This window comes from Quercus suber, unplaced genomic scaffold, assembly GCF_002906115.3.
Source record: "Quercus suber isolate HL8 unplaced genomic scaffold, Cork oak 2.0 scaffold_717, whole genome shotgun sequence".
In the NCBI taxonomy this organism is placed as follows: domain Eukaryota; kingdom Viridiplantae; phylum Streptophyta; class Magnoliopsida; order Fagales; family Fagaceae; genus Quercus; species Quercus suber.
Genome location: NW_027070158.1, coordinates 28,797 through 43,602, shown reverse-complemented (window position 1 = coordinate 43,602; position 14,806 = coordinate 28,797). Strand labels below are relative to the sequence as shown.

Below are 14,806 nucleotides of genomic sequence, written 5' to 3'. Positions count from 1 at the left end.
TTATTTGCTCAGCTTCATGGCCCTTCTGCACTTCTGACTTCCTTTGGATACCCTTTTCTCAGAGGTCACCTCGGGAGAGTGGGGGTTGGTTGAAAATTTGAATTCGTCGGCGGAATCAGACAACTCACAAGTCCACCCGAATTTCTTCTCTTCTTCTTCCCTTCTTCTGCCTCTTTTTCTCTTTCTTCTTCTCCCTCTCTACTTTTTGGGGGAACGGAGCATGATGATGAAGCTCCTGTAGAGGGAATGGCCTTAGGCGATGGTTTAGTGAAGGGTACACCTTCAGGAATGGAAGTGCCCTCAGGAACGATGAATCCTCAATAGGACTACACAATCGGTAGACCAGGATCTTTTGCCTTATCACAGTATTAGGAACCTGAAAGGCTTTGAAACGGGGTCGTACTGAGTATTAAATGTGCTGCTCTTAATAATGCGCCGTCGGAGGGATTCACATACACTCGGATCATAGGATTCTGTCTAAGCTCTCCCTATTGATCAGCCTGAAATTACGTCAGTGGCGCGCTTGTCTGCAAAATCATTAAAACATGAGAGGACATTTTTGTCAGAAATAAAATAGCTTCAATTAAAATTTAATCTGACTTATAAGGGTGTACATCCTAGGAACCCCACCTGGCTGTCCTCTTCCGTCGGACAAGGCAAACCATCATGCCACTCCCCGGAGAAAATAAGGAAATCGTCTTTTAAACCTTGTTTGAGGTAGGGAGGCACTGGATCAATCTTACTGCAGGGTACCTAGACTTAAGGTAATATCCTGATCCTTCAAGTGATTGAGGTTATATACCCAGTTCACATCGTGATGGGTCAGACCTAAACTGTACGAGGCATTTAGAGCCTCTATACTCCCAGCACCCTGAACATATTCGAGGCGCACTGTGTGGGAGATAATATGAAGAACCTGAGGTAACTTCTAGTCAGACTACCCATTGGGATAGTCATCCTCCCTCGATAAAAGCTATCATAGGGATGACTACTTCCCCGTTTTTCTATCGTGTAACCAAGTTTGTGGGGAAGCATATCTCATACCCACTGTTGGGGGATCCTATACTTAGCCCTAAATGATTCTATTTGCTCCTCGGAATCAACTAGATACTTAAACCTACCCATTTTCTAACAGTAGTAAAGAAAAACTGACGCAGAAGATGGAAAACTAGGGAGGGTTAAGGAAACTTACAGGTTTGGAAAATAAGCTCCTCGGACGGGCTCCTAGTATTTATGAGAGCGTGGAGTAATGAGAGAGAGACAGATTCAATGAATATGTGCTGAGACGGTGTAATTTATAACTGAAGAGAGATTTGATTTGAAAGGCGCTTTATAAGGGCACAGAAATTGGGAGCGGGAAAATCCTGCCCATAAATGCAAAGGATCCCCGCCGTTAGATTTGCATCAGGTCGTTGAACGTGTGGGACAACAAAGCAGTCATCATTTAATAATGGCGTGCTCCTGACGCCGAAACGTCAGGAGCATGCCTGCATGCCTTGGGCAAGCAAAAGGACATTCTGAAAGCAGGGGAAGTCTACGAAATAAATGAGGGCAGGATATCAAAATCTCCCTTTTTCCCGAGGTGACAAAAAGCGAGATTTTGAGGGCTATTGTGGGGCCTGTTATTTAAAAGGGTGTAGGAATCCTCATAAGTGGGCTCAGGGCCCAACGGCCCAATCCGAGGACGCTTAGTTATCCGAGGATAGTGTAAAAGAATTATTAAGGGGATAATATAGGAGAAAGGGATGGATATCGTGTATAGTGGCATGACACACGTCCGAAGACATCAAAGTCCGAGATGAACATAACTTTCATTTTATTTAGGAGACTCTGCAAAGTTGTATCTGAACTGGAAATTGAGTATAAACCTAAGGAGGAGTCGGGGAAGGTAGCAAATATCTTCCAAGGCTATCACCTCCACATTAAATGCTTTCCAGCTAACCCTCTGACCGCATTAATGTGGAGGTGATACCTAAATAATAACTAAGCAGCTTTATGGCCACTGAGCAAAGGTTCCGGTAGGTGCTGGATGGGACAGAAAGGAGTTCCCAAGATGAGAACTACACGTGTACAATGGAGATGGAGAAAAGAACGGAGTATATAACATGGAAACAGATGATATTGAAAGGGAGGAGAAAAAAGAAAGAACGGAGATTCCATGCATAAGAGAGGCTCACTAAAACCTAGCCGAGGAGAATTTTTCTCATACGATCAGCCTTACACATCCCTTATTAATCAGCGAATATAACCTTTCCTGCCAAACAGAACTAGTTCTTGTACCCATGCTCTAAAAATTTATTGTTTGGGCTTGTTGGGCTGAAAACCCATGCATACTCTGGGTCCAATCCAATTTGAGTCCCTACAGTACTCATTTTGAAATTTTACGATGGATCATTTTGTAAGATGATGGGTATTTGTGTGAAAAAAAAAACTTCTGAAGTTCCATGACTAATAAAAGAAATTTTATCTAATCTCTTTTTATAGAGAGATGGGTTTGTGCGTGTTTTTATACATCCTTTATAGTTGTATTATCACGAAGCAGGTCCAATGGATTTAGATTAGTACTATTGATTCCCAAAGCATGAGTGTTTAATGTGTTATTAATTTCATCTCATTGGCTTCTACACATGACAGCAAAATTAAAAATAATTAGATTGCACACGTGTATAGTAAAATTGGACTCCAATTTTAGATTCTAATTGAACAATTTGAATGATAATATATGATAGTAACAACAATAGGAAAATTCAAATAAAATTTCGGATTAAATTGTAACAATCTGAATAAAAAATTCCAGTAGAAAGACAGGGTGGAGTGATCCACTCCAAGAAGGCAACCAAACTTGCGTAAATATAGAATAATAAATCTCTCTTCGGAAAATTTACATTGTTCATAACCTTTACCTTCACTGAAAATTTTAAAAATATAGTGACTCACATTTGCCATCCAGACATCTACAGTCAGGTCCTCTCCAATTCCCGTGAGATTCCATTGATCACTAAGTTCCTTTGCAGCCTACAAAAAGTATCATCCATCGGTCCACAGCAGTGCTTTCTTCATTGTTATAGGTGCAAAACCTGAACAAAAAGCCAAATATAAGGACAGTGAATTTTAGGCATAATATGTATCTAATCACATATTAGTAATTTATAACAAATGTAAAGATGCAAACTTTGTAAGTGAATAGTAAACAAAACTCAGTGTCAGAACAAAAAAGAAAGCACTTTAATTCGAAATTTAGTGCAAATGTAAAGATGCAAACTTTGTAAGCAATTTATAACAAAGATGCAAACTCTGGCTTTGCTATCTTTTTAGAAATTATGCAACGTACCCAAACCAAGTTCTTATCACCGATATTAATCTCTTTGGTTTTCACATTTGACTGCAAAATCAAGAAAAAACTTAATTAGCACGGTGACTTACTTGACCCGATACATAGAAGTGGTTTTAATGAGAATGAGTCCACATACATTTATCTTTTTGGAAATTATGCATTGTACCCAAACCAAGTTCCTATCATCGATATTAATCTCTTTGGTTTTCACATTTGACTGCAAAATCAAGAAAAAACTTAATTAGCACAGTAACTCACTTGACCCGATACATAGAAGTGGTTTTAATGAGAATGAACCCACATACATTTAGCCATATGATGCAAAATTCAACTTCAATTTCAGATTCTAGACACATGGCACAAAATTAGAACTCTAATTAGGAAGTATACATGGCACACAATTAGAGTTCTAATTTGAAATTCAATTTCACACACTCTCTGCTTCACCTATTATTATATATATAGATTATATATTTTATAAATTCATGACTAAAACCATGCAACGCATGGAACTTCAATTAGTTATTAGATAACAATGATATCCCACAAAATTATTTTACTATATGGACAATAATTATAATATATAAAACCCAATAATTTTGACTACTCCCCCAATAGCCATAGTAAGTAAACTGACTCTACTCCACCAATTCAGTGTTGTTCAATTAGTGTTAAGTGTGTATTTATTCACTTTTCATTTTCTGGACTCATTTTATCTTTCTCAAATCTTGTACTTATTTTCTATCTCCAACTCACTTTATGTTTGACACATTTTCTTGTCTAATTTTTTTTTTTTTCATTTCACTTTTCAATTAAAATTCAACACAAACATTAAGTTTTTTTTTTTTTTTTAAATGCCACAATATTGATTTTCAACGAAAATAAAATGGCAAAAATGTGTCTCTATTTTTTGTATTCAAAGTTTCAACTCATTTTTTGGATACTGAAAATGAAAAAATGAGTACAAAGAACAAAGTCAAACCAATTTTTTAGTGATGAACCCCATTAAAAACTGAAATAAAAAACAAAATAGTCACTTTTTTTTTTCTCTTAATCAAACAAGCTCTTTTTAATGTCACCACCATTATCTTTGCCTCTCAATCCACAGCATCATTCACATACATAATGTGCCCAAACACAATATAACCAATCCTTTTTGGCAGTATTATTATTAATTTTTTTATTGAGAATAAAAGCTTTTATTAACAAACACAAGATACAAAATGAGTATCCTCCTTAATCTATATATATATATATATATATATAACTGAATCCCAATTGCTTTTTTGTTGACTTCATAATATTGTGACACCTCACCTTGGAGGCATCACAATTTTCCACATCATAATCATTGAAAAAAAAGAAAAAAGAAAGAACACGCTACAAACTCCAATCGGTAAAAGTAAAACAATAAAAACCATAAACATGTGCCTCTACCCTTCCCAAACCCTACTTGAACCACACTACCAGTGGCTCCACTTTGAGATGGAAGTCAACAAACCCTAAACGCATGCAACTTGTAGTGGCTTCTCCTTTGTCTCTAGTATCTTCTCCAGCAATGGTTTTGAAGAGGAGAAAAATAAGCTGACGGGTCCAAGCAATGTGAGGGCCCATTAGGTGCAAGACTTGGTAAGGACGGATTTGTTGCCACATGTCAGACAGAATCCCTATATGGGAATACTTGCGGCACACCTCCTAGATTCTAGGGGTAATTAGAGTCCTAGCGCAATTAGGGTTCTAGAAGCTGCATGCATCGATGGAGATCTTCTTTATAAGGAATATGACTTGTCCATCACGTTTGGGACTCCTCAAGAGGATTTCTACAAGGAAAGACTTCAACTCCAAGTAAAAAAGGTCAACTTTCGACGACTATAAAAGCCCCAATACCCTCACAAATCGAGGTACGCTTAATTTTACCCTCTCTAGCACTCTAGAGTTGTGAGCATATTTCTGACTTGACCTTCGGAGGGTATTTGGCCGGCACCACACCGGTGCTCTTCGCGAGGTTTTTCCTTCCCTTTGTTGTGCAGGTGCTAATTTGAGTGTGCGAGGATCGTGTAGCTCACTGGTGGTTTTTTTTCGGCATCATCAGTTGGCGCCGTCTGTGGGGAAATTGCAGTTGAGATTCGTAAGCCATATTAACGTTTCCTAGACGAAAGGGTTGCATGGTACTCACTCCCTCGATGGCAACCACCAACGACGTTCAGGAAGAGGAACCACACACGACTGCCCTCAAGAGACAAGTTCAAACTCTCGTTGCTGCCGTAGAACGCCTCACCAAACAAAATCACGACTTGGAAGAACGCAGCATCGAATACCAGCAAGGAGATCAAGGGACTAGCGCGAAAAGAAAAAACCAGGAGAAACTTGAGGGCAGCCACGCCCCAAGCAGACTGGAGAGGCAAAATTTGAACATGCCATCCCTCACGGATGCAACTCCGCCACATATTGCCGCAGAGATTAGGCGATGAAGGAGCAGATGGAGGTTATGATGAACGCGCTCAAAGGACGGGTGTCTAGTGACCTTGACGACTTGGTCAACCGCACTGACTCTCCTTTCACCGCGGCCGTCAACTCCTTCCCCTATCCCATAAGTTCCGCATGTCGCATATAGACAGTTACGACGGGGTGAAGGATCCACTGGATCATCTAGAGACCTTCAAGACCCTGATGCATCTTCAAGGAGTAGCGGACGAGATCATGTGTAGGGCCTTCCCTACAACGCTGAAGGCCCGATGAGAATTTGGTTCAGCAGGCTGATGCCCAATTCCATCAGCACTTTCAAAGAGCTGAGTGCCCAATTCACGTCGCACTTTATTAGTGGACGACCATCGAGGTGACGAGGTAACACTTAGTCACCTTAGCAAGTCCACGAACCCAAGTGGACGACCAACATGGTGACGAGGTAACACTTAGTCACCTCAACAAGTCCACGACCCCAAGTGGACGACCAACAAGGTGACGATGTAACACTTAGTCACCTCAACAAGTCTACAACCCAAGTGGACGACCATCAAGGTGACGAGGTAACACTTAGTCATCTCAACAAGTCCACGAACCCAAGTGGACGACCAACATGGTGACGAGGTAACACTTAGTCACCTCAACAAGTCCACAACCCCAAGTGGACAACAACAAGGTGACGAGGTAACACTTAGTCACCTCAACAAGTCCACGACCCCGAGTGGATGACCACCAAGGTGACGAGGTAAGACTTAGTCACCTCAACAAGTCCACGACCCCGAGTGGACGACCATCAAGGTGACGAGGTAAGACTTAGTCACCTCAACAAGTCCACGACCCGAGTGGACGACCATCAAGGTGACGAGGTAACACTTAGTCACTTCAACAAGTCCACGACCCTTAGTGGACGACTAACAATGTGACGAAGTAACTCTTGGTCACTTCAACAAGTCTACGACCCCAAGTAGACGACCATCAAGGTGACGAGGTAAAACTTAGTCACCTCAACAAGTCCACGACTCCAAGTGGACGACTATCAAGGTGGCGAGGTAAAACTTAGTCACCTTAGTCACCTCAACAAGTCCACGACCTTAAGTGGACGACTATCAAGGTGACGAGGTAACACTTAGTCACCTCAACAAGTCTGCGACCCCAAGTGGACGACCAAAAACGGGCCTGACGGATGCATGCATGGATGGCCACCCAAAAAAAAAAAAAATTGAAGTCCATGACCAAAGTGGATGGACAAAAAAAAAAAAAAAAAAATTTGAAGAAGTCCTAGACGGACCAAAAAATGAAGTCCATGGGGAAAATGGACGGACAAAAAAAATGAAGTCCATAAACAAAGTGGACCGACAAAAAATTGAAGAAGTCCTAGACGGACCAAAAAATGAAGTCCGTGGGGAAAATGGACGGACAAAAAAATGAAGTCCATAAACAAAGTGGACCGACAAAAAAATGATGAAGTCCTGGATGGACAAAAAAAAAAAAAATTGAAGAAGTCCTAGACGGACCAAAAAATGAAGTCCATGGGAAAATGGACGGACAAAAAATGAAGTTCATAAACAAAGTGGACGGACAAAAAAAATGATGAAGTCCTGGATGGACAAAAAAAAAAATTTGAAGAAGTCCTAGACGGACCAAAAATGAAGTCCATGGGGAAAAATGGACGGACAAAAAAATGAAGTCCATAAACAAAGTGGACCGACAAAAAATTGAAGAAGTCCTAGACGGACCAAAAAATGAAGTCCATGGGGAAAAATGGACGGACAAAAAAATGAAGTCCATAAACAAAGTGGACGGACAAAAAAAATGATGAAGTCCTGGATGGACAAAAAAAAAAAAAAAAAAAAAAGGTGGACGGACACCCAATCACAAAAAAAAAGGACGGAGGCATGCATGTCCACAAAAAAGTGGACGGAGGCATGCATGTCCACAAAAAAGTGGATGTACACCAAAAAAAAAAAAAAAAAAAAAAGAAGGGACGTCCACCAAAAAAAAAAAACAAAATGGACGGATGCATGGACATGCATCCGTCCATAAAGAAAGTGGACGGACGTCCACGTAAAAAAAAAAAAAAAAAAAAATCCATGCATCCGTCCATAAAGAATAAATAAAGTGGACGGACGTCCATGTTAAAAAAAAAAAAGGTGGACGGGTGCATGCAGTGCATGGAGGGATGCATGTCCAAGGAATGGACGGACACCTCCCCCCAAAAAAAAAAAAAAAAAAAAGGGGAAGAAAGAAAGTGGACGGATGCATGTCCATGACCAAAAGAAAAAGAAAAAAAAAAGAAAAAAAAAGAAAAAAAAGAGAAAGAAAGAAAGTGGACGGATGCATGTCCATGACCCAAAAAAAAAAAAAAAAAAAAAAAAAAAGAAAGTGGACGGATGCATGTCCATGGAAAGAAAAAAGAGGACGGATGTACGTCCATGAACAAAGGTGGACGGACACACACACAATTTGATGACGAAGTAACACTCAGTCACATCGGCAAGTCCATGACTCAAAGTAGACAAATAAAATACCTTGAGAATGGGACGCTAATAAAGGACTATAACGCGTCCTGAAGGTTGAAAGTTCCATCACGCGTCTCGGGGGCAAGGTACCAATGGCCTACCATGCAAAAGGATGCTCAATCCTACGTATAAGCATAAGACAAATGCCAATGCTATAGCAAGACCTCAAGGCTAAACACTACAAAAGGAAGCCGACGGATACCTAATCCTCATCCCAATGGGATGGATCGACAACCAAGGATACCGATAGGTGCCTTGGTAAAAATTCCAAGTCTTCCTACCTACGGGTGGAAGGACAAACCAAGTCACCCACGAATGCTTTGGTGAAAATTCTAAGTCTTCCTACCTACGGGTGGAAGGACGGACCAAGTCACTCACATGTGCCTTGGTACAAAATTTAAGTCTTCCTACCTACGGGTGGAAGAACGGACCAAGTCACTCACAAGTGCCTTGGTACAAAATTTAAGTCCTTCTACCTACGGGTGGAAGGACGGACCAAGTCACTCACAAGTGCCTTGGTACAAAATTCAAGTCCTACTACCTACGGGTGGAAGGACCGACCAAGTCACTCCAAGTGCCTTGGTACAAAATTTAAGTCCTTCTACCTACGGGTGGAAGGACGGACCAAGTCACTCACAAGTGCCTTGATACAAAATTCAAGTCCTACTACCTACGGGTGGAAGGACCGACCAAGTCACTCACAAGTGCCTTGGTACAAAATTTAAGTCCTTCTACCTACGGGTGGAAGGACGGACCAAGTCACTCACAAGTGCCTTGGTATAAAATTTAAGTCCTTCTACCTACGAGTGGAAGGACGGACCAAGTCACTCAAGTGCCTTGGTACAAAATTTAAATCTTACTACCTACGGGTGGAAGGGGGACCAAGTCCTACTACCAATGGGTAGAAGGACGGACCAAGTCACTCACAAGTGCCTTGGTACAAAATTTAAGTCCTTCTACCTACAGGTGGATGGACGGACCAAGTCACTCAAGTGCCTTGGTACAAAATTTAAGTCCTTCTACCTACGGGTGGAAGGATGGACCAAGTCATTCAAGTGCCTTGGTACAAAATTTAAGTCCTTCTACCTACGGGTGGAAGGACGGACCAAGTCACTCACAAGTTCCTTGGTACAAAACTCAAGTCCTTCTACCTACGGGTGGAAGGACGGACCAAGTCACTCACAAGTGCCTTGGTACAAAATTTAAGTCCTTCTACCTACGGGTGGAAGGACGGACCAAGTCACTCACAATCGACTAAGCCTTGGCCTATGGTATAAAATTTAAGTCCTTCTACCTACGAGTGGAAGGACGGACCAAGTCACTCAAGTGCCTTGGTACAAAATTTAAATCTTACTACCTACGGGTGGAAGGACGGACCAAGTCCTACTACCAATGGGTAGAAGGACGGACCAAGTCACTCACAAGTGCCTTGGTACAAAATTTAAGTCCTTCTACCTACAGGTGGATGGACGGACCAAGTCACTCAAGTGCCTTGGTACAAAATTTAAGTCCTTCTACCTACGAGTGGATGGACGGACCAAGTCACTCAAGTGCCTTGGTACAAAATTTAAATCTTACTACCTTCGGGTGGAATGACGGACCAAGTCCTACTACCAATGGGTAGAAGGACGGACTAAATCACTCACAAGTGCCTTGGTACAAATTTTAAGTCCAACTACCTTCGGGTGGAAGGACGAACTAAGTCACCCGCGAATGCCTTGGTGAAAATTCTAAGTCTTCTTACCTACGGAAGGACAGTTGGACCATGTCACCCAAAAGTGCCTTGGTCAAAATTTAGGTCCCCTACGCCAGAAATAATTTCGGGCTAGCCTGTTAAAGATTGACAAGTCTATCAAGATCCAAATCGAACCGTCACCCCATGGGTCCTTTCACTCCGAGATCACGGACTCATAGGGTGAAGGGGGCAACTGAAGAGGAGAAAAATAAGCTGACGGGTCCAAGCAATGTTGATGGACGGGCCCATTAGGTGCAAGACTTGGTAAGGACGGATTTGTTGGCCACATGTCAGACAGAATCCCTATATGGGAATACTTGCGGCACACCTCCTAGATTCTAGGGGTAATTAGAGTCCTAGCGCAATTAGGGTTCTAGAAGCTGCGTGCATCGATGGAGATCTTCTTTATAAGGAATATGACTTGTCCATCACGTTTGGGACTCCTCAAGAGGATTTCTACAAGGAAAGACTTCGACTCCAAGTAAAAAAGGTCAACTTTCGACGACTATAAAAGCCCCAATACCCTCACAAATCGAGGTACGCTTAATTTTACCCTCTCTAGCACTCTAGAGTTGTGAGCATATTTCTGACTTGACCTTCGGAGGGTATTTGGCCGGCACCACACCGGTGCTCTTCGCGAGGTTTTTCCTTCCCTTTGTTGTGCAGGTGCTAATTTGAGTGTGCGAGGATCGTGTAGCTCACTGGTGGTTTTTTTTCGGCATCATCAGGTTTCAACCCAGAGGTCTTTGATTTCATGAAATTCCACCGTGTTCTTTTCTTTCTTTTTTTCCCTCATTAGAAGGTAGTGGCAATATGGTTCTTAAGTCCCCAGGAATGTGTAGCCCAACTCCAACATCTCCATATCATTGATACTATGCGTTAACAAGTCCTTTAAGTTCTTGCGTTCAATTATAGCTTTTTTTATATGTTGGTAGAAAATTGGGATCAAATTGTTATGTTTAGTGTTTCATAATTCTTATGAGCTATGCTTCGGCTCATTGGTACTATGTGTTAACAAGTCCTTTAAGTTTTTGCATTCAGTTACAGCTTTGTTTTGATGTTGGTCGCAAATTTGGATCAAATTGTTATGTTTAGTGTCTCATATGGACTATGCTTTATTATTATTATTATTATTTTCAAGAGATACTTTGTGACCATTCTAATTGGTTATTTTTATTGTAACAAATTATATGGTTAATGGGCTTAATTATGTGAATTTTACCAGGTTTGTATTTTCATGGCTTTCTGAAAGTTCTATGAAGGAAGGTTGGACTGCACGAGAAGTTTGTATTTTCATGGTTTTCTAAAGTTCTATGCGTATAATATATATACACACACATAGGAAAGATGTTTTATATTAGGTTAGCCCCCAGGACTAATTTTCAATGACATCAACAGCTTCTCTTCATCTTTCAGGTCCAATAGATCGATGCAAGAATCCAAAATAAGGTTTGCTCTAAATTTTTTTAATGCAATTTCCAAATTAAATGTGGCCTTTTATTTGAAGATATTAGAGTTGAAATTGTCAACCTATAAATTACTTTTCAGGGCGTCGCCACATCATTTGTCATTTACCAATTATCATAATCTTAGTTTGTTTATTGTAGTATGTCCTCTAGATTTACTTTGCTGGGCTTATATTCATTAACTAATTTGAAGACGTTTTTCATCTATCTTTCTTATCGTTACCACGATATCCTTGCACATAATAATGATGCTTTGAACCTTTTTCATTATTCTCATATAAAAAGGATTGTTCAAAGTGCCTATATGCTATATGTAAAAACTTTTGGAGTCACAATTGGTTAGGTAGATGTCATAGGCTTAATTTTAAAATGTAACTATATTAAGAGCAATTATATGTTTATATTGTACGTTTAGTAATTCTTTTATCTTCTAAAATTATTAGTACTTATCAAAAAAAAAAAATGTAAGAGCTCTTTTATAGTAATGGATTTAACTATATCTGAATTGCATTTGTGTAGCCAAAGTTTTTTGTTATCATTTTCAAGTCATAGTTCTTTCAAGTAAACTAAATAGTTTTAATATTTATTTCAGTATCCGTACAACAGCACTAGTTAGCAACTAGTTACTTCCAAAAACAGAAAGGAGGAGCTGAACAGGCAATATTATTTTCTTTTTATTTATTTATTTATTTTTTTGACCAAGGCAATATTTCTGGCATTACCATCTTTGCCTAGAATTGAGTTTAGCCCAAGCTCACTTTCTATTACAAGTTTGTTTCCGAAAGCCAAATCTGTCATTTTTCAAATCAAACTCCACGTAAAAATTCTGCTGCTGGGTATTTCCCAAAACGATCGCTGGCCCGACCGAATCAGGTGTACTGTCAATAGTCAAGCACACGAAGCTAGAATTACCAACATCAACAGGTGAAAAATAATTCACCTTTGGTAATTCCATCTTTGCCCCACCCTTAAACTCAAAGGTTAATTCCGGAAATTTTATCTTCTCGAATTTTAACCCCGTAGCCTTAAAACATAGATTCAATTTATTCAAACCAATCGAAGCTCCCACGTCAGCAGAAGCTCTAGAAAAATTACCCATCTCTGCCTCAAACGCCGTTGCCACGGCGTCAAATATTGGCTTTTCCATGCTGGTGAAAGTGCTCCCAGAGTCCACAATAGTGCCACCGTTACCATTAGCGTTATTTTCAGGAACTAAATATTTGTAAGGAATATTAACTGACTTACTGCCCACAATGAATTTAAGAAGGTCAACGTAATAGTACTCAAGCAAAGCTGAATCGTTCGATACTGGGTTTTTCCTAAACGGCGTGTAGCTTAGGCCAGGGGTCTTGGCATCAGAACTAGACCCTCGATACAATACGAGGTCACTGCTCTCTGATGTGTCGTTGAACCGTTGAGAAATTAAACAGTAAGAGAATTTACTGAGACCCAATTGGGAAGGCAACGATTCTGGAGTTCGACCAAACCCGGCAATGCCAGCGGGCTGCTGGTTCGAGAAATTGGAGCACCCAACAAGAAAATTAGTGAAAAGTTTTTCAGGAAAATCGAGAGTTTCGGAAAGTAATAGCCCACGAGTTGAGCCTTTACCGTATTGAAACAAATAAGGGCAAGCTTGTGAACAATTACAGCCTTGGCAACCAGACAAGGAATTTGTGCTTGAAATCCGAGCACAATTGGGATTTTGGCAATCGATAAATTTTGAAGAAGATGATAGTTTTGGAATGAACAGTGGGATTTTTGATGGGTCTATGGGACAATCGATGCAAATATATTGTGAAGTGCAAGGGAACCAAACAGCGCTGCTGCCAGTATCTAAAATGAAAGAAACGGTTTGTGGGGGTGTGCCAAAGTTGAGAGAGATTGAGTAGCCTCCGTAGCTGTGAGAAAATACTTCGGTTTTGGTAAGTGGGGGTTTTGATTTGGGGTGCTTGAGGTGGTGAGCTCTGGTTAGAGAAGAAGAGGCGAGGGAATTGAGGGTTTTGATTGCATCAGAGGGTTGGTGTTTGGTGAAGATGGGTGAGAGAGGAATGGTGAAGGTGGTGGGATTGGGAGCTACGAATAGTGAAGATGAAGCTAAGAGTAATGTTGAGATGAGAAACATAAGAGAGAGAAGCGATGAAGCAGCCATGAATGGATGAGATTAGAGAGAGAGAGAGAGAGAATGAAGAGTAAAGAGTGTCGGGATGTGAACAAGTGAAGAAAGAGTTTTTAGGCTGCTTTGGTTTAAGGTTTTGTTCTTTCTTTTTATAGGGGATTAGATATTACCTTGCACAGTTGCACCTTATTTTTAACTAACTCCATGTAAACGCATCATGGATGTATTTAAAATTATAAAAAAATTTATTACAAAAATATAAATAATTAGTCAATTTTTTTTTAAACATGTAACACATGCATTTATGCATATGTATAGATACATTTAAAATTAAACATAATTTTTATCATAAAATATAGCTAATTAGTTAGACTATTTTTTTAAAGTAAATATAATTAGTCACATATTAAAATTCTTACTTAAATTTAATACTACTTATAATCATTTTTTTTCTAATTTTTAATAAGATAGAACGTGTGGTGGTTTTTATTTTATTTAATTTTATAGTTCATTAATATTAGATTCTTAGTATTTTGCATTCATTAACTCACTTGACACAAAAATTAAAAAATTTAAGTAAACACATGGCACATACTTAAGTGGATAATAATGGTGTAGTCCCCACATAAATTTAGATACGTGCAAAATTGGATTATAATTTCAAATTCTAATTCAACTTTCTCTAAGTTTTACCTATTAATATATATATATATATATACAGATGACTGTAAGGACCTGAATTGAACTCCTAATCCAAAAAGTGTGTGGACTTAGGCCCAGAAAGCTTAAAACAATAAATTTGTAAAGAATAGGTTGGAAAACTGAGCTTTAATGAATTGAGCAAAAAATAAACAGATCTTGATGACAAAGAAAGGAAAATAACAAAATTTCACTTAAGGAAAAATGTCATCGGCAGAGTCTAAGGAGACTAATTCTTATGTATTTGCTTTTGAAACTTGATTACAAGTCTGGTTCTAGATTGCTACAATGTTACTCTCTTGATTTTTCGATCCCCCTTCCTTCAGGGGTATCTTACATTATATATCTCCCTCCTAATGATCTTGGCATTCCATTTGTTAATCATCCAAGCCACTACTTGAGTGTCTGTTCCATCAGACACCCTCTTTGGCTTTTTGTGAGTTGTGGTAGTCAAGACAACACTATCCAGGGATC

The 14,806-nt window shown here is 39.7% G+C and overlaps 1 protein-coding gene across 1 annotated transcript; it reads right to left on the bottom strand.

Moving 5' to 3' along the window:
* Window positions 1-12,091: 12,091 nt before the first annotated feature.
* On the bottom strand, window positions 12,092-13,752 carry LOC111998664 (probable aspartyl protease At4g16563). The gene has a single exon (XM_024030764.2). The coding sequence runs from the start codon at window positions 13,664-13,666 to the stop codon at window positions 12,272-12,274; it is 1,395 nt and encodes a 464-aa protein (XP_023886532.2). The 5' UTR covers window positions 13,667-13,752; the 3' UTR covers window positions 12,092-12,271.
* Between the last annotated feature and the right edge of the window lie 1,054 nt (window positions 13,753-14,806).